At 32.2% G+C, this 21,750-nt stretch overlaps 1 protein-coding gene across 1 annotated transcript in view; it reads right to left on the reverse strand.

The window, feature by feature from the left end:
* Positions 1-703: 703 nt before the first annotated feature.
* The window catches only part of LOC115887879 (protein TANC1-like), a gene marked incomplete at its 5' end in the record, with an annotated part of 24,150 nt that continues 3,103 nt past the window's right edge, over positions 704-21,750 (reverse strand). The window contains 7 exons of the mRNA XM_030907400.1: positions 704-1,428; positions 1,487-1,726; positions 2,044-2,268; positions 2,741-2,845; positions 4,230-4,358; positions 7,147-7,369; positions 14,020-14,135. Coding sequence (XP_030763260.1) covers positions 704-1,428; positions 1,487-1,726; positions 2,044-2,268; positions 2,741-2,845; positions 4,230-4,358; positions 7,147-7,369; positions 14,020-14,135 — 1,763 coding nt within the window. The remainder of the gene's footprint in view (positions 1,429-1,486; positions 1,727-2,043; positions 2,269-2,740; positions 2,846-4,229; positions 4,359-7,146; positions 7,370-14,019; positions 14,136-21,750) is intronic.

Consider the following 21,750-nt stretch of genomic DNA (forward strand, 5'->3'; position numbering starts at 1 on the left):
AATCTAGAAGAGATATGAGATCGGTTAAATGGAGGCAAAATTGCCTATTTTGATGCTGATCAAAATGCCCCCTTAAAAGTTTAAAAATTCTGAACTCCCGAAGAATTTTGAAAAAAAAAACGTATATTCGCGATTTTATTTTTATTTTTTTATGACTCAATTTTTTTGATTTCTGGAAAAGTCAAATGTTAAAGTGCTTAGGAAAACATAGGCACCCCATATCTCATTTAAATTTTCGGAATATCGGTTCTTAAAATATCTTCAAAAATCTATCGTTCAAAACGCAGAATATTTGGACCCCGTATACAGTTTACGCTGTATACAGTTTCCTAAAAAATATCATGAAAATTGGGATAAAAATATATAAAACTTTAAATTTGACGAAAAATGTTTCCTTTGCGTTTCTTATGCTGAGTGTATTTTTGTGTAACTTATGCATATTCGTTCAAAGTCAACAACTCCATTCGTTACATAAAACAGTCTGTTTTCCAATTAGCTGCATAAATAACTATTATATTACGCATCTTGGACATTAACCAATAAAACATAATACCTTTTCTCCAACAAAAACAAATATAAAATTACGTACATATAATAGGTATATACCTATGTATCATTATTAACTAATATTATACAACAGTGCATAGTGTATAGAACACATCTGACACTCATACGGATATCTCCTGTATCTGTACCCGTTTCTTCATGGTCTGTTTTGTAGCCTAAAATTGATATATCGAAATATCTTTTGGATATTTTCATTTACAGGAGTGTTATCCAGACTTATTCTAGTAAAAGGAAACTGTTTTGTCAATTCTTGAAGCTGAGTTCTTACAGTGGCGACTACTTTCAACCAAGGCGGAAAGTTTGGAATATGTTTTAGAAGGAACGTCGTAATCGTATCACCATTATCTGATCTGTGATATTCAGCTTCGCAAAGTGCATCTACCAAAATCGTACAAGTAATATTATCGATTTTTCCAACCCTTTTTAAACTTGAAAGAGGCTCAAGTATGCCTCTTGTAAGGGCTACATCGGGATTCGCAATGCATTCTTTTAGAGACAACACATTTTGAAGCGTAGTTTCGTTCAATAAATGCTCTCTATAAGCGACTAGTTGCGGCGCTTGACATAACTGCGCCGCTAAGGAATGGATAAAGTCAGGAACAAGGCACGTATTGTTATTGTCTGCTTGACAAAAGTGGTAAGCCACTATGGTACTAGCTAATTTTTTAATCTTCTCGGAGACTAAATCGATAGGACCGTATATAGTGGATGGAGGGCTTCTGGAGCGTTCTGGCGAATGAACAGATTGATACAAAGGTTCCTTTCTTCGACCGAAACAGCTATACTCGACGAGTTGTAGAATTAAGGCTGTTTTGCCGGTACCAGTGTTGCCTGTTAATAGAATTCCACAACCTGGAGAACCTACAATTAAAAAAAAGTTTAATGTTTTTTTGATTTAAATTAACTTTTCGACTTTTACCAATAATTTCTTCCATTTTTTTGAAAAGCCAATGCCTTCCAAGAAATAGGGGATCGGGTTCTTGGAGAGGTACCTCGAAAAACAACGGCTTCAGTGTTAATTGAGGTGCTTTATACTGGGCGAATCGAATTTTTGGGTCGATGGCTCCTTTTATGACGATACCAGTCCTAGCTGATCGTCGAATACAGGTTCTTCTATTCTTAAATAAATTGAGATCTTCTATTTGCCCAGGTTGGGCAGCTAAAATAAGGAATAAAAAAAATAATTTTGCGAATCACAACTTCTGTTTAATGATACGGTGATCCATTGCTTCAAAACGGTCAGAGTTAAATCGATCTCAGAAAATAAATCTTTTTCGATTAAATAATGAATTAAGTTATTTGATTTTAAGTAATTTTTCGAAAACTGATTTAAGGTTTAATTTATCATTTTCATTAGTCACAAACACAGCGACATACTTTAATATTATTTAAAAGATATTAAATATATGTTTATTAAATATATTAAATCCACTGAAAATCCAACTGTTTTTTTATATTGTAAAAAATATAACTTACTAGTTACGCTGTGTCTTCTACTAACTGGGCTAGTACTGCAGTTGCTTTGCCCAGACATTGACATGGACATTAATGATGCTACACTATCAGAACTAGGGTTTGTCCTGTGAGGGTCTTCTGAGCTACCCGTTAATGTAGACACTGGACTAGTGTTAGTCGACATCATGGCACTAGTTTCATAACTGGCCAACGACGAGCATGATTCGAGATTATAACCTTGATTACCTAAAATTGATATTTTGAAATACAATAACCCTTCTACAAACATGCGTTATTTGATAAAAAATAGTGCATATAACTTTCTTTAGATTTCTTTAGAATTACTGGAGATTGGTAAAAATAATTTGTTATGGAACACACTATGACAAGAATGTATTTATGTCGGTGCAACAACCTGTCAAATCTGCGGTTGTTTGTACTAGGCAATTATAGGCCAATTACAAAGAACTATATGGAGGGTTTAGTCCCCAAGTTGCTAGACATTGTGAAAAAAAAATTGTTGTCGACCGATACCGACAGCGCTATTTTGTTTGCTAATACCAAATAAACTACGCAGTACCAAGATCAGTACAAAGTAATCATAGTAATCAAAGTAACGAAAATTGACATCACTATTATTACTTATAAGGGAAGTTTTTATGAAGAAAATAACAGATAGTTTTAAACTGTTACAGGTTAAATATGGATAATGATTTACCTTTGGATCTTCTTGCTCCATCGCCTAGTAGAAGTCCAAGTCGCATGTACATGTCGTTTTCCGAAGATTTTTTGGCCGATGGGGTTTTGAGAGAAGCCTCATCATCTGCGAACAAAAATGTCATTGAAATACCGATTACATTGATATATTTTAACACACAAAATTAATAAATATATTAAAGATGCCGTCGTAAAGCAAGCAAGAATGTATTTTGTAACTGTTATTTCACAGAAGTGTCTAAAGTGTGCCATACATAAATTCTGTAAAAACTGAAGTGTTATAATATATTGTACCGTATGATCGAATAAAAACGGCGTCAACGATGGTTATGAAATGAAGATCGCTGTCATTTTATATGTAAACTTATATGGGAAATGTCATCGATCGTCATTTCCAAGCCAACTGGACGCCGTTTTTTTTTCGATAATACGGTATTTTATTTTATACCGCAATGCACTTTTATGCAGTCCATTTTAAGGAAAATAAAGTGGATTTTTATCTTCTGTTAATTTAATATATAGGATGAAATAAGAAGTAATTTTTAACTAAAATTTAAACTGTGACATTAAGTTAATCAGAGAGGTATATATAAAATGTAATGTTCTGGAAAAATGGGTATAACTTTAAACCTACTAAAGATAAACAAAAAAAAAAAGAAAATGTGAAAAAAAATAATCTTCACCAACTATGGGTGCATAATTGCTTAGATGAACTTGAAAAACCGGCGTCGCAGTATAAATTTTAGTTGAAAATATATTACTTCTTCTTTTATCCTGTATGTTACATTAAATTATCAGAAAAATGATCATTTGCTACTGCATTGTGTAGTGAACTAGTGGAGCTACTCGTCAGTGACTTTTTGAAATGAGATGATATCACAAAATGCAGCTTAAAATATATTATAGTGACTTGCTTTGTATATCCATCAGTGTATTTATAAACTTATGTAAAAGTTATAAATTGCCATATCGACATCTAATAATACAATAATAGTAAATATATTAATTTAACTATTTCTCATCAAATATTTCTATATATCAAGGGAGTTGGAGTTTAAAAACATCGTTGAACATAAGGTTATAAAATGTTTAATATTTATTTTTTCGTTCTCCAAAAACTGCAAAAGTATTTAATATTATTACTTCGATATGAATAATCACATAGTACATTTTCTACATACTTTTTCTAATTGATAAAAAATGTTAATACAAAAATAAAGCAAAACTTACAATAACGATTAAGAATATCAAAGCAAACTATTAGTAGAAAAATAAAATCAAGGGAGAAAACAAAAAAAAAATCAAAATAAAATCTAACTACTTGGTGTACGTACAGCAGTGGAGTGCTAGAAAATGTTATCTAGGCTGAGGAAATTTAACACCATGCTTCTCAAATCATTTCATGTAAGATAATTTTTAAATCTATGGTTAAATACAATAATTTGGGTAAAGAAAAACAAATCAAAAACATATAATATCAAGCTTCCTGCCTGAGGCCAACTGGTTCAGTCCGGCACCGGGACCGCTATGCCCCGCTTTCCAAAGCGAACGAATTTTCCCCAAAACGACGCTGGGCCAATGTTTTCCTTCTGTAGATGTCGCTGATGACGTCATAGAGGCTAAATAATAATACAGGTTCAGGTTGAAATTGGACCAAGAATTTCATATATTTTATGTATAAGGTTGTTTGGTATTTAAAAATCGATAACTAATTAAGTTTCTAAGTTCTAAGAGTTTTATTTAATGTATAATAAATATTTGGGACGCCAAGAAACAGAATACTGAAACTAAAAATCAGAGAATTTTTTACAAAAAACAATAGTATTCCATATTGAATCTAATTTAAAAGTTTTAATAAAGCTTTATGGAATAAAGTGTGTTACATAAAAAAATAATAACAACTGAAATCGGTTCTACAGACCCTCAGTGTTTCAAAATACTTTATAGTCGAAAGAGAAACGGCGTCGGCGGCGTCAAGTTGCCATTGAAATGTCAGTGTTTTTTTAATAAATTTGTGTAAAATTATACAGGGTGAGTCTTAAATAAGTGCAAATATTTTAGGAGCAGTATATTTCAACCACAGAAATATGTCTAAGAGGTTTTTTTTCGCAAAAAGGAAATTTTGCAAAGGGTATAGCCGGATTAATATGGGAAATCTACCCCTGCGGCTTTTTTGACTTTTACTCTGGGGATGGATTTGGTGTCGAATCAAAATAATTCACCCAAATTTTTAGCTCTTTAACTCAAACGGTTTTCGAGATTTTCAAAAAAACCTTTTTTTCAATTTTATTTTTATCGTAAAATTCAAAATTAATTAATGATGATTTTTTTTCCAATTCTTAGAAGACATGAAAAAATAATATGATCATGATTCTTAAACGAAAAGCCGATTTTTAGCGGAGGAAAGAAAATATAAATTTTCATTTTTTAACCTTTGTGTAATATGCCACTCACTAAAAATCATCAGAAAATGTCTTTTATACGTACTTCTTTACACTCAGGAATTTTTTAGAATTTTTGTGGTGGAATGATATAAAAAAAAATTAAAATCTCATTTTTTTTCTAAAATCTTCTGTTTTAACTCACTTATATTTTTGTTTAGTTTAAAAAAGCGAGTAGAAAATATTTTTTTATTAAAAATACACCCTTGTCAGAAATAAACATAAAGATTATTATAAAAAAATGAGTCCGAAGAAGATTTTACAAAAAAAAAAAGATTTTAGTTATATTTATTTTTTTTAAATGAGTTTTTTTTTCACATTGCTCCACCACTTCAAAAAATTCTAAAAAATTCCTGAATCTAAAGGAGTATAAAAGACATTTTCTGACGATTTTCAGTGAGTGGCCTATTTCACTAAAGTTAAAAAAATGAAGATTTAAATTTTCTTTCCTCCGCTAACAATTGGCTTTTCGTTTAAGAATCATGATCCTATTATTTTTTCATGTCTTAGACTTCTAAGAATTAGAAAAAAAATCATCATTAATTAATTTTGAATTTTACTATAAAAATAAAAATAAAATTGAAAAAACAGTTTTTTTTGAAAATCTCGAAAACCAGATCGATCCCCTGAGTGAGAGTCAAAAAAGCCGCGGGTGCAGATTTCCCATATTAGTCCGGTCTCTTTGGAATTTTTTGAAACATTTTTTGGAAAATTTTTTAGTTTTTAGTTAAAATATAATTTCGTAATAATATATACGTAATAGATTAAATTTAGAAGAAAGAAAACCCAGAAAAGAAAAAACCCCTGAAAGGTTCGCAAAATTTAAACAAAAAATATATTTTTTTAAATTTTCAAAGCAAAATAACTCGATTATTTTGGGCTTATTTGAAAAACGGTAAAGAACAAATATGTTTCTTGAAAATATTTGCACTTATTTAAGACTCACCCTTTATATTGCATATACAAACATTACATGGATATATGTAGAAGAAAACTTTAGGTGTACATGGAAACTATTAATTAATTAAAACTAATAATAATTAATTAAAAAAATTACTAAACTCTTAGATTTGGAAAAACAACCAATACGAAACCCATACGAAAACAAATTGTGCCTATTTTGTGATTTTCGTATAATCATTACAATCCTAATCTCTGTACAAATTACTATAATCAGGAATCATAATACCTACTACCAATTCTAGCTTATAATAGAACCAAAATGACTCTATGTATATGATAACCAAAGAGTTGGCAACAATTGGAGTTTTCGAAAAGAAAATTACGCTAAACTCAAAATTAATTCAGTATGTCTAATAAAAAACAAATATAATCTTTTAAAAATAATGCCTAATACACGTAGGCGTCTAGGTCATTTATTTGATTTGATCTCCTTGATGAGACAAACGCAATTTTATTAATCACAATCAATAAACTATAAAATAAAAAAATAATAAATCATTTATTTAATGTAATTTATTAGTATTTTTAAAAAAAAAAGTGGTTTGGACATGTTCGCGTATGCCGGAGAACAGGTAACCAAATTTTTCAATAGGGTCCCCAGGGCAGAAGAATGAGAGGTAGACCTAGAAAGAGAGGTTAAAAGCTGCTATTAGAATTATTGGATTAAGGCAAATTAATTAAATTGCGTTTGTCTCATTAAGGAGATCGAAATCGACAAAATACCAAGAGACAACTTTTAATCAGCATTTAACGGTCTATACAATTTTGCTAACAAAATAAAAAAGAAGTCAGTGGCGCACATATTTTTTTTAGAAAAATATTCCAGTAATAACCCATATGCACGTCCCTGGTGAATATGTCTACACTTTTTTAGAATTAAAATATGTCGCACATAATATAGAAACTTTCACCTTCAAAATGAATTATTTTTTTGTTATTGGACATACCAATTTGATTTTACATATAATTTTGTGTTAACTCAATAAAAAAGTCTAAATCTTACCTGACATGGCTCCGTCTGCTTGCTGCCTCCACCCTCGCCCTAAAAACGGGCTTCTTATCGCTTTCGGGTTGAGAAAGAACTTCCGTCTGGATTGGGGCGGCGTGGGGCAGCTCTGGGTCATTACGTTCTGCTCCAGGCGATTTTTCGCGTTTTTCGGACGAATCTTTGGTAGTTTCTCTGGGTGTCCAATCTCGCTGCGAGTGGGGGATAACTCTTGCCTACCCTGTAATTAAAAAAGAATGTTAAACACAAGCACAATTAATGAAATCCCTTAATTGAGGAAAGCATCTTTTTCTTGGCAACGGGGGATTTTGTGTGCGCCTAGAAATATCCCAGTGCTGTAGAGGCTTGGTGCATTTCAACCGATGTTCTAAAATTCCGCTAGCAGCGCTCGGTATGGCAGAAATCAGAACTATCCGGCTACTTTATTTCACTCCGTCCCTGTTACCGTTCATGTTGATCGCATAGAAATAATATTTAAACCAAGGTTCTTTTTTAAATTGCATTCTCAGAATTTTAGTTTTTTGGTTATAATAAATAAGTTAAGTTTATTATATTATGCTTAATTAAAACAATTCAGTAAATATATTGAAATTGATCAGAATTTTCTATAATTATTTTAAAAATGTCTCGAAAATATGATACTAAAAAAGTAGAATTTGTTGAAAAACTACATCCACAGTATATTAAATCTTACACCTTTTACTGTGAAATTTTCTCCATGATCATATTAAATAAAACCTGGTAATATTTAAACGCAAAAGCATTTTTTGCTCCAACAGATCCCTGACGAAGAAACAGGGTTTATGCCAGGAAAAGGAACACGAGTACAGAACAGAGAAAAATGAATTTAATGTTAAAACGTATTTATGCTTCGTCGACTATAGTAGGGCTTTTGATTGTGTAAAGTGGAAGAAGCTCTGGCTGGTGTAGGAAAACATGGGAGTGTCAAAACATCTTATATTTCTACTTAAAAATCGTTACGAAGACAACCCCGGAAAACTCAAAGTCATGAACGTCCTCCCTCTTTTAGTCCGAAACGTGGTGCGAGACAAGGTATCACGCATACCCTTCAACATCTATGGAGAGTATATATATAATAGACCGTCTTACAGGGCTGGCGAGGCGGACTAACGATAGGTGGAAAAAAGATCACGTACCTTAGGTATGCCGATGAAACCTTAATTCTTGCATGCTCTGAGGAAGTTGTATACTACTGGTTCAGAAAGCATTCAAAGAAAGCACTGCAAGAATAATTAGATGCAACGATAATTACAGCATGCCATACTGGTGGTCAGAGGACATACATAATGAAATATTGGCAGTTAGGAAGAAAAGACGAAAGTTTCAGAGAGAAAAAACGAAGGAAAAAAAAATTGTACTATTAGAGGAGTATAAGATAGCTAAAAGAAATCTCAAAAAATGCATCTACCGTGATAAGAAAAGGAAATGGGAAGAACTATGCGAAAACTTAGAAGAGGATATTTTTGGCGACGGATACAAAATTGTAAAGGCACAATTAAAGCTAACTAACCGAAAGACGACCTTACAAATTGAAGAGAAGTCGGCCATTTTTCGAGATCCCTTTATGCCTCCTAAAGGTATAAATCTGAATATGTATAAACAAGACCAAAAAAATAGTTATAAAAGATTGACATTAAACGAACTCTCAGTTGCCTCCGAGAAATTAAAAAGCGGAAAAGCCCCAGGCCCCGACGGAATACCACCAGAAGTTGTAAAATTTATCATCCGAAATAACTCGCAATACTTTTTGGAGGTGTTTAATAGACTTTTAAATGATAACGATTTTCCCGATATTAGTTTATAAATATTATAGTTCCAAATTAATTCTCATAGACAAGCCCAAAAAAATGAAGGTAGAAGAAACTAAATACCGTCCAATCTGCCTGATTAACGCAACCGCCAAAGTATATGAAAATTTAATAAAGAATAGATTAATGGAAGAAATACAAAATAAAGGTGGGTTTAACCCTAACCAGTTTGGATTCATAAAAAAGTCACAACAATAAGTGCAGTTTTGATCTTGTAACAAAGACCGTCAAGGACAAACCCGAAAAATGGCATGCGCTGATACTAGTAGATGTGAGAAATGCATTTAATATGGCAGCATGGCCTATAATATTGTCAAAGTTAGCAAGAAGAAACATCAGCCCATATCTTATAAATATTATAATATCATATTTTACACAGCGTACTGTAAACTTGGATAAAGACCACCAAGAAGAGGTTGGGGGAGGCGTACCCCAGGGATCGGTTTTGGGTCCTACCCTTTGGAACATCCTTTACGATGACGTAATGGAAATAAGGGTGCCTCAAGGAGTAAAAATAATCTGCTACGCAGATGATCTGGCTGTATTAACCACAGCTGAAACCTCCGAAGGAATGATACGCAAAACCGAAGAGGCTTTACACTATATATACTTGTGGATGAATCAAAACCAGTTGGAAGTTGCGCCAGAGAAAACAACTGCTATTTTTCTAAACCGAAAGACAAAGATAGGTGGTATACAATTTAAAGTCGGGTCGGTTACGTTAAACCAACTAATACAGTAAAATACCTCGGAATAACACTAGATAGAGGCCTGGTATATGAATTTTTAAAGTAGCTCAACCTAAGACGTTTATGGATGTAAAGCACCAGATGGCGGGGCGTATTTCACAGTCTTTTACTACAGAAACATATTTTTTGTTACTCTGAATTTTGAAGCGACCAATAAAAACAGAGAAAATAAAAATCGATAATTTTCGGACCCTGCCAATTGGTTACTAATCGACCAGATACTTTTTGTCTATTAGATATGATATAAAAGCTGGTAATTATACAATTCGACCATTGTAAATACACGACAAATTCCGCAAGGCCGACGAGGCCGATGCTTTTCACTGATAAGAAAAAAAAATGTTTGTTTAGATAATTTTCGAGATATTTTTTCTTTCTGAATGCACATTTTTAAAGTATTTTGTATTCTTTGTCCGCTTGATCTAATATACTGGTCGCACGTATCGAAGTTCTGTTTCTTCTAGTTTTAAAACATGTTCTTATTTCTTTATAGTTGTAGTGGTTGTAGTGTAAAATTAGATTAATTTTATTAAGTTTAATTAGAACGTTTAGTGTAGAATACCAGAAATAGTTTAGTAGTGTTTTTATAGTTTATTTATTTTGTAGTTAAGTAGTAGTTGAAGGAATGATTTGGTTATTTTTTCTTTTTGTTTGATTAGTAAGTTTATAATTTTTTCAGTGTAAAATACAAGAAGTAGTTGTGTAGTGTTTTTATAAGAAATTATATTCGTTTATTTTGTAGATGAGTAGTAGGTGAAGGTATTTGGGTATTTTTTCTTTTTGTTTTTCTTCTAATTGTAGTAATTCTATTAAGTATTGTGATATTTACGCTATATATTCCTTCAACTTCGTTGAAAAGTGCGTTATCATATAATTTTGGTTTTCTGGTAGTAGAATATACGAAAAAAAAATCTGATCAAATTTATTATTACGAGTAGAAAAATAATAAGAATAACAAAAAAAAAAAAATTTCACAAATAAATAAAGTTGCCCCTTTAGTTGTCAGTTTTGAGTCAATATTTTTTAATTCTCTTTCGTGTCGATTGTTTATTGAATTGGAGCCAGAAATAGCTCCAAAACGAAATAAGTAAATTACCAAATAGATATTCAAGGTCGCAGTAAGGACAAACGCCATCCAAACTACTTCCATCTAAATCCCGGAATAACTTATGAAAAGGAATACAAAATTTTCAAAATGGAAGCAATTAAAAACGTGCGAGAAGAAATAAAATGTTTAACCTATCCTCGGTGCTTGTACTAGTACTATTTCTACTATTTTTGATAGGGATATAAGGCAATTTTCACAGTTGCTATGGCAAAATACATTGTTAGCGTGATATCATCTAGTTTTCCAAAAATTGTGGATTTTAAAACAAATATGTTTTAGTTCCAATTAACCAGTTACGCCACTGCCGATCGAAACGGATCTTAATTCTCCAGAACGCGGGCATTTAAATCGAAGACTAAATGACGCCTAAGAAAAACTACAATCTATTAGAAATTAGAGTTTCACTTAACGTCCCATTTAACGCTCCGCCGAAACTTTAACATACAAGATTAAATATAATAGTTTAGGCGTTAAGGCGAGGCACTAATGTCAGTCATCGCTTAAACGTCACCCTTCTTAATTATCACATTAAGCGAGGAATTAGACGGACGGGGGGTGAAGTTAGCTTAAGGAATGAGAAATCCAAATAGCTGAAAGAAATGAAATTGTTCTTATGTATTTTATAATACATAAGAGCAATTTCAATAAATCTGCAACGCTCTCTCAACAAAGCTCTCTCCATGGTACAAAGAATACAAGTATGATCGATAGCGGTCCAATTCCTCTGTTCAGTCTTCGCGTGACACCACCTGTGACGTCACTCGGAAAATAATGAATAAATAAAAAATAAAGAAAGTTGACAGGGAGATCTGCATTTTTTAGGTTATGGTTAAGAATTGTTTATTTTAAGACTTTTAGTTCGTTTAATTTTAATAATTCACTAAAACCAGCAGTTCCAAAAATATATTTAAAATAATAATACACTATCTATTAACATGGATTTGGACGATAATAGGTAAAAATACCTAAATTTATTTCTATATCTGGTATAAAATTGTTTATTAGGGTTTTAGTTTCCAGGATGTTTATGGTAAATAATTTTCATTTTTTATTGCCTCTGAATTCACATGAGGACAGAGATGATATCTATGGAAAAGTAACCACAAGAGGAATGTTACATCATTTAAAATGTTGGGAAGTTTATTGTTTCCTATCGAAAAGTAGAAAATGCCAATGCAGATGAAAGTATTTGTAATTGTGATAGAAGTAATACCAAGAGTGAAGTTTATTATAACTAGTGGACCTGTGCTTCTTTTATATGTAGATGTTTCTGGTTTTGAGAATAAATCGGTTGAACGACACCTAAAATTTAAAGGAAGTATTTGCATACCCAGAATATGCCCATCAAGGGTTATATATAGCTCAAATTTCCTTTAATGGTGGGCAATTATTCAATGCAAATTAACTTTTAAGTGACTGAAATATTAACTAGTTTACACATATATATCACTAAAAATATATTAATTTTTAGGTACACAATTAGGGCCCGATACATTTCAAAAAAGTAGAATATTATTTTATATTAAATGAGGTATTGTACCTAACAATCAATTTATATTAATAACCGAGATTAAAAAATAACAGGAATAAATAGTTCTTTTTATAATTTCAAAAATAAAATATAGAATACAACAGTATTTAAAAATAAATAAAAAGTGATGTTCCGACCGAAATTCGAACTCCGGTCTCTAGCTTCCTAGCCCGACTCCTTATGAACTGCTCCACAGTAACTTGTTTAGCGATAATTCAATGACGGTATATAAACAAAAACAGGGTTTATACAATATTCCTGTTGATTTGGATCATGAGCCTGCTGACCAATAGCGCCTGTTATCACCTGTGACGTAGCGACCAACCTGCGCAATATCATACCTTGTATTCTTTGTACCATGAGCTCTCTCTAAGTCTTTTAGTCCGAAACGTGGTGTGAGACAACTGTTCGACATCCATGAAGAGTACATAATGAGAAAAGTCTTATAGGGCTGGCGAGGCGGACTAACGATAGGTGGAAAAAAGATCACAAACCTTAGATATGCTGATGACACCTTAATTCTTGCATGCTCTAAGGAAGAACTTGTTCAAATAACGAGAAGGTTAAGTAAGATCAGTGCGGAAAATGGCCTTATTCTAAATAAAAGGAAAACGCAAGTCGTGACAATAGACCGAAATCCTACTAACATCAGGAAAATTGATGGTTTTGAGGTGGTTGAAAAGTTCAATTACCTCGGATCCTCATAACAAACAAGGGAGGCTGTGACGAGGAAGTCAAACGCAGACTAGCAATAGCTCGTAACTCGCGTTGACTATAAAACTAACACGAGTATAGAAAGACTCTGCAATATCACAGCACAACAAACTAGAGACCTGGACTCTGAAAACTACAAACAGACGAAAAATAGATGTTTTCGAAATGTGGGCCTACAGAAGAATGCTGCGAATTTCATACACAGAACACAGAATATCGGACCAATCTATCAGTTCTAAAGCAGTTGAAAGTTAATACAAAATTTTCAACCAAAATAAACCAGCCATACCTTAGGTACTTCGGGCATATTTCGAGAAGAACAGATGGACTGGAAAAAATCATAATCGAAGGGAAGATTAATGGCAAACGACTAAGAGGAAGATCTCCGACACGCTGGGTGGACCAAACCAAAATAATTATTGGTCACAGCCTGCAAGAGGCTTCTATAGCTGCTCAAGATAGAGAGGGATGGAGAACAACGATCCGAGCAATTGAGATATGATGTTACCAAACTCTTTCGAGAGTTAACGGTCGAGAAGAGAGATTTTATAATATTACCTTGAGAAGCTGAACAAATTAGGCAAAGAAGACAAAACCCGTCTACTCTGGGTGCCAGCCCACCAAGGGATAGAAGGTAATGAAAAAGCGAACGATCTAGCTAGAAAAGGAGCGAACACTCCACTGATTGGACCAGAACCGTTCTGCTTCCCAAGTGGAAACTGACTTAAAGCGAAATTCAAGAAACTGGAAGACTCCATTCGTAACCTGGAATGGGAGTCCTACTGCTTGAGTAGTATCCTGAGCTGTGTATTAGGTGTTCCAAATATATATATATTCTTCTACTGTTTCCAGTGTTCTGTTATTTAATAAAATGTCTTTTATGTCTATTAGTTTGTTGTACATTACTTTAGGTTTTGCTAAATTCATTTTGAAACCTACTTTATTACTGTCTGTGTTTAGTTTGTTCATTTGTGCTTGTAGTTCTTCAGAACTATTGGCAATTGCAATTAGAACTATGCCGTCAGCAAATCTTACACTGTTAAGATATTCTCCATCTATTTACAAACATTTGTTGGTCCAGTCTAATTGACAGAAGATTTCTTCTAGTTTTGCTGTAAAAACTGTGTTACTCTTTTGCCAGTTGGATATTCTGGGTTTGTTTCATATATCATTATTCTTGCTTTGGCTTCTTTGTATATATCGTCAAGGGTTTCTAGGTTCTTAGGTAATAGATGTCGTTCACAGAATCAAATCCCTCAAGTGGCAATGGGCAGGGCACCTGACAAGGACGGACAACAAATGAACTACAAAAATTACAGCAAAAAGAATTAAGAGACCTAGAAGAAGACCAAACCTAAGATAGGACCATGATAGAAAATTAGCATTTAAAGATAATGATTATATTGGGCCTTCAATCTTTATCATCATGCCATCCATGTGCCTGGTGTGATGTTAACTCAAAAAATTTACAGTCAAAGGGAGAACTAAGATCCATAAAAGATATTCCCAAATGGAGTACATCATAGAACGAGGAGACAGGTGGAAATTTAAAAGAAGTTTACTTTATTGACTTTTTTAATAGTTATTTTTTTTGCAAATTTGAATTAAAATTTTTAGAGAATTGCGTCAACATTCCTTTAATAACTGGTGATGACAATCTTCCAATTATCAACTATATATTTATTTAGATGGGAGTTGTACAAAAAAAATTGAAAAAATTGAGGAAATTGCTGAAAGCTGGCTAAGAAGTTCTGGGATACAATTAGACCATTACAGCAGATTTAATGGAAATAATGCCAGACACTTGCTTAAAAATGTTGACGTCCTTAAAGCGCTAGATTGTTAGTATTTCACAGAAAGTATTAGGCTTTTACTCTGAGCAAGCCTCAGAGCAGATGCATCATTCTTTTAAGTTGTTCTCAAAAAACTTTAATTCAAATCCGAGATCACAAAAAACTATCAAAAAAATCTCCTTAGGAGTGTTGCTTCCTGCAACAGTAACCATGTTTAAAATTTATTTATTTACTTATAGCTAGTACCTAATTGTTTTCTTTTTTTTTAGTCTAAATTCAGTGTGTTAAAGTTATTAATTGTACTTCCTTAATTGTTAGTTTGTAGTTTTACTTGTTTACTAACACCGATGCTAATACAAAAAGTAAAATTTTATCACTGAAATATTAGAAAAAATATATATTTTTTTGCTTTTTCTATTAGATTAAAGTCTATTTTTATTTAAATTTGTGCCAAGACCCAACCTCCTGGATTTAGAAACAGGGAGAAGGGCAAAAGTAACCATACCTTTTGGTGGTGATGGTCGTTATTTATTATTAACAAAACTTTTTGCGCGCTTTTTACTTTGGTTGAAAAAGTTTTTTTTTAAATTTGTGTAGAGACCCCAATTGTACGTCGGCGATTTTAATTTTTATATTTTTTTGAAGCCAGTGGTATAGGCATTTAAAAAATAAAGTACTCAAAGTTTATATATTTTTTTTCTTGACATCTTGGCACAGGCTAACTGTGTAGTAGGTAAATACTATATAAAAAAGTATAGTCTCTCTCTCTCTCTCTCATACAAGTATCTATCAAAGGGTTAGATATTATATGAACTGGATTGCCTCAAGATATTTCAGTGTTTAAAACAAGTTTTATTTAGTATTATACATTCTACAAATTGAAAATTGAAGCCTTCAAGTCAATTCTATTTCTTAAAAAAATCTATATGGTTTATATACGGTATGGTACGGTCATTTTATATGTAAATTTATATGGAAAATGTCATCGATCGTTATTTCTCAGCCAACTGGACTCCGTTTTTTTTGATCGTACGGTATTTTATATCTTGATTTTTCTGATTTTTAGGTTTTTATTCCATTTTTTCTTCTTTAGTTAGCGATTTTTATTGATTTCTGAAGTTAAACTTCTTTACGCGCGCTGGGAGTAAAAATTCAGGGCCGTGACACACAAGCTAGCGAGACGAAAAGTGGTAACGCGACGTGTATTTGTGAGCAGTCCACGAGTTTATCAAAGATATTGATATTTTAATACAAATTTTGTGAAAGTGTGAATCAAATTATTTTTTAATTAGATACTATAGACTATGCATAATTACTATACAGTACAGACGGACAGACGGCCATTTTTATACAAATTTTGCGAAAACGAATCAATTATTTATTAATTTTTAATTTATTGCTTTTTCAACATTTCAAATCACACTTTTTCAAACATATCCTTCAAATCCTTCAATTTAATAGCTGTTAGTGAGAAGTTTCACTTCACAATATGCACGCAAATTTTCATTTTATTTACACCCCTCATTAACAAGACATATTTATTATAAAATCTAGACAATTTAAGACGAACATTCGACTTTACTCCGATTTAAAATTAACGTTTACTAGCTCAGCAATAAACCGACACGATACCAGCTAAGACCTACGTCAAAATAAGACGCAGCGCGCTACCTGGAGCTGAAATCCTATTATTTAAAGACACTTAAAATTATTACCCTACTCACTAACGAGCGCTACATAAATATAGATTAATTTGTTTAATTGCAACTAAATTAATTAGCGTTTTAATTAGAGTGATGTAAATACGTATATAAACTGAGCGGTGTCTGCAAATTTAGCGCTTTGCAATTTGCGAAAATATTTGGTTGGCCTGGAATTCGGTTTAGTTTACTGTTATAAATTATTTGTTTTTTCTTGTGATAGTTTTTGATGTATTATGTAGTTAATTAATTATTTTGTTAGGTAAAATTAATTAATTCCCAAGTAGCATTTGGACGTTATCTAACGTCGGGTATACTTCGCGTCCAATAAACACGACGTCGGGTACCAACGTCGGTTCGACCGCCTGACGACCCTTATTTGCACCTAAATGGGGAATACAGATTCGGGTCGCCTCGACGTCGGTATCTGACCTAATAGGGAATGTAATTCTGCCAATTACCAACGTCATATTACGTCGGATTTTAGTCACTTAAAATTCGTCGCTAAGCATTTACGTTACGTTTGGTTTCATATTCGCTACCAAGAATACATAAAAACCTAACCAAACTACCTAATTACAAATGGATTCATAATCACTCCTCTCTATAACTATAAGTGCCTACCTAATTTCATATTATAATAATTCTGAATCATTAATCCAGACATCAGTTTTGTCAACGGAAGTCACTTTCTTGATATATCTGATTAAAATACTCCGGAAAACAACGAGCGCCTTCAAAATTAGGTAGATTTATGAAATAAAAATATCTATAAAAAAAAGTAACTCGCAAAATATTTTTTTTTTTTAGCTGCTGGTTTAATCATAAACTGTACTGTGGTTCCCCCCTAACTCAACCTTATCAATATTATTCTACTAGAAATCGGAATGTGAATATAAATTTTAAAAACAAAAAACGATTTTAAAATGGCTGACAATCGGATACTTGTTAAGAATGGCGGATTTCTGTATCCGACTTAATATGAACTACCAATATACCAATCCCGACCGGGTCTCCAACATTAGTCGTCTCACACGACCGAAGACGACCGGCAATCGTATTATGACGTATATAATTCCAACGTACGCCACGTAACCTCACTTTGCGTATCAGTGATTTGTGGATTTGTGCAACTATATTTTAGTTTTTGTTTTCTCCTTAAAAAAAATTGGCAGCCACTTTTTTAAGATAGTATATATACAAAATATAAAAGAATTGGAACCAGTACCTCACATGTGGGAGGAGGATGGGGTCTGCTGGTTTCCTAAGCTAAAAAATGAAATTAAGATGCACCAGTGTAATGCAGCATCTCTTCCGGATAAAAAGCATTCGTGGGTGGAGGCAAGACATCACTACTACTATTATTATTTTATTTATTAGCTTTCTGTAAAATGTAGATGAATGTCTAAATGCCCTTTTAGTGTTTTTTTAGGCATAATAAAAAAATTAAGTTTGTTTACAAAAACTTTTTATTAGGTTATGTTCATGATGTTCATTAGGCCGCAAATGCTACCTAATGGGTTGTATTTACGGACGTAAACATAAAATACAACAAAATATAATTGGACGTTACTTTAGGCACAGAATATCTAGCTACGCAAGCTATCTAGCTTGCGTAGCTAGATATTCTGTGCTTTAGGGATTATCAGTGGGACGTATCCTATTGGGACAACGGGTAGACGTCGGGCTAGTTCAAGTATATGTACGTCGTGCGAGCCAACGTGGGAACGACGTTGGGAAATTAATAAAAATGGTACGTTGTTATTTTGTACGTCGACAGATCGTTGGATTTACCGACTCGGATCCAACGACGTCACTTTTAATAGGAAAGCGACGTCACCGGTCGTATCACCAGCACCCGACCTAAATTTGCACAAAGTCTAACGTCGCTTCAGGTCAGATTTAGTTCGAAGTCAGATAGATGCTACTTGGATTAAGTTATATTTTTTTAATTTATGCGGTCTCATGATTAAATGACAATATACAGGGTGTCACAACTGGCAAAGGAGTACGACAGGGGAACGCGATATCCCCAAAGCTGTTTACAGCAACATTAGAAGAAATCTTCCGTCAACTGGACTGGACCAACAAAGGATTAAAAATAGATGGAGAACGTCTTAACAATCTAAGATTTGCTGATGACATAGTCTTAATTGTCAATAGTCCTGAAGAATTACAAGCATAAATTAATGAACTTAATACACACAGCAATAAAGTGGGTCTCAAAATGAATTTAGTAAAAACTAAAGTAATATACAACGAACTAGTGGAAAGAAAAGACATCCTAATATACAACACAACACTGCAAATAGTGAAATATATTTATTTGGGACAACTAATACTAACCAACTAATACTAACCAACACAGTTCGGGATCTCTACTAGCAGAAATCAATAGAAGAATAGAAGAAATTAACATGGAGTACTTCTCATAGAAACTCAATCATATTCAAATTTAGAATGCAACTCTATCTAAAGAAGAAAACTAGTCATGACCTATGCATGCGAGAACACGACACTTAAAACGGACATCATAAAGAAACTGCAGATCGGCCAACATTCAATGGAACGAAATATTCTGGGAATAACATAGAATATACCTAGAATAACTACAGATAAAAGAACATAACGCTATTAAAATATTTATGTAGGTATAAATGTTATTAATATATGTAAAATACACTAGTTTCCATACACCCTGTATATTATTAAATTTTTAATGAATTGATTTCATAGTAAATATACTATTATCTAAAACAATACTTTTTTTAGTATTATTTTTTAACTTTTCTTGATAAAAGGTATGTATGTGGTAAAGGTATTTTTAATAAAAGAAAAATATATCCATTCCATATTAAGAAGATTATATGTTTCTATTTTACAATTGCCTTTTTACAATGCCTTTACATTTAAACTCCGGTGGTGAGTAATACTACAGGTAAAAGAACATAATTCTATTTGTATATGCTACACTAGTTTCTATACACCCTGTATATTATTAAATTTTTAATGAATTGATTTCATAGTAAATATACTATTATCTAAAACAATACATTTTTTAGTCTTATTTTTTAAGTTTTCTTGATAAAATGGTGAAGGTATTTTTAATGAAAGAAAAATATGTCCATTCCATATTAAGAATATTATATATTTTCTTCACTACGGTTTTAGGATTCTGTATTTAGCTATTATATTCTGTTTAATATTAGAAATATATAAACAATCTTTTCTCTTTATTATTACAAGATTTAAAATCTTTACTTAACAATTAAATAAATTAAAAATAAATTAACAATTTTTACATATTTGGGAATATTACTTTGTTATAACAATAATTATCAGAATATTGTAAAATTTATTTCATACATATATTTTCGATTGTGTTTTTATTATAACAGGACTTTTCTCTATATACCAAAAAAAAAATAATAACGTATATAGTTGTGCCCTCTATCGAGCAATGGTATATAGTTGTGCCCTCTATCGAGCAATGGAGAAACTTATTTTAGAATAATAAAGATCAATATCGCCAACCCTCTGTAAAGGGGTGGGATTTCTTTAACTGAATCCTTTCAAAAACGATTTTTTTATTCAGAAATATTTGGGGGAACTTTTGTTAACTTTTATTTTATGTTAAATTTCATGAATATTTCTCAGCTATTAATTTTTTTTTTGCAAGTTTTGAAATTACTAGTTCAGTATGACTTGAAATTGACATGAAAAATCGTTCAATGTTTGAAACAGGGGTTTGAAAAATCCAGCTTATTACAAAAACAAAATATTTAATGTGTTAAATCATTATGTAATTTAAATCTACATAAAATTTTCTACAAATGCTGAAATTTTCATAATTTTACTACTATGTTTACATGTTTACTATAATGATTTTAAGACACTTGAAAACTTGTAAGAAAAAATAGAAAAAATTGGAAAATTTTCGAGTTTTTTCCATAAAATTAATAACAAAAGGGCGTAGAACACGAAAATCTAGGCCATTTTGTTGTGACGATTTCAATATGACCTGTAGGTAACATTTTAACTACCATGAAAAATCGTTCGAAAACAAGGGTTCGAAAAATCCAGTTTCTTACGAAACCAAAGCTCTTAAAGTATTAAATCATTATAGATTCTAAATCTACATAACATTTCCTATAAATACTAAAATTTTCATAATTTTACGACCATGTTTACTATTTTTTTGAAAGCTTCGAAAATAGTCAAAAATTGAGCAATTTTTGGACTTTTTTTCATACATAGATACTCATGAAATTTATCGATTTTGGTCAGGTCACTGATTTGATAAAACTACTGTTTTTTACTAATTAAAAAGCGCAAAACACGAAAATATAGTCCGTTTTGGTCGTTCGAGTTCAGTATCATCCGTAGGTAACATTTTAGCACCATGAACAATCGTTCAAAAACACACAAGGGTTTGTAAAATTCAAATTCGTACTAAACCAATACACTGATGCTATTACAACATTATATATCCTAAATCTACATAAAATTTCCTACAAATACTGAAATTTCACGACAATGGTTACTATTCTTTTAAGAGCCTTGAAAACTTTATAGCCAAAAATGGGCAATTTTTTTACTGTTTTCCATAAAAAAAACTCTATTCCAAAACGTAGTCAAGTTTTCGAAAATTTTGTGCTCTTCACCAAGATATTCTTTGAAGTATTATGAAAAATCTAAGTTACATTAACTTAAACTTTTCAAACTTTAAAACTGCTCTAATTCTGCTATAATTTAATTATTGGAAGATCATAGACAAAGTTATTTTAAGTAACTAGCATTTGTATATATAAAAATACCCTCTGTTTATAGTTAATCGAAACTTAAACAAAATTTGCTTCAACTAGAATACCCTCTTTCTCCAAACCGCTCTTAATATTTCAGCAAGAAGCAACCTCCTCAAGCATCACTAATTGAAACCGAAGAAATTAATGGAAAAGAGGCTTCCAGGCTGCTCTATCGGCGCACAAAGGCAGAGGGCGCTCATTGGGGGTTCCTCCTTCACCTCCCATTATAGCTGGCGGCTCCCCCCAACCCCTCGACCTGTCACACTACAATACCAGCAGCCGGCTTTAAGTTTCTACATGCACAACTCATTAATTCCGACGTCTTCCTTCGTCGTCCCCCCCCCCCCCCCCCTCTCCCCACCCGCGTCTTGC

Source organism: Sitophilus oryzae, unplaced genomic scaffold, assembly GCF_002938485.1.
Source record: "Sitophilus oryzae breed Bouriz unplaced genomic scaffold, Soryzae_2.0 scaffold_657_pilon_pilon, whole genome shotgun sequence".
Lineage (NCBI taxonomy): Eukaryota > Metazoa > Arthropoda > Insecta > Coleoptera > Curculionidae > Sitophilus > Sitophilus oryzae.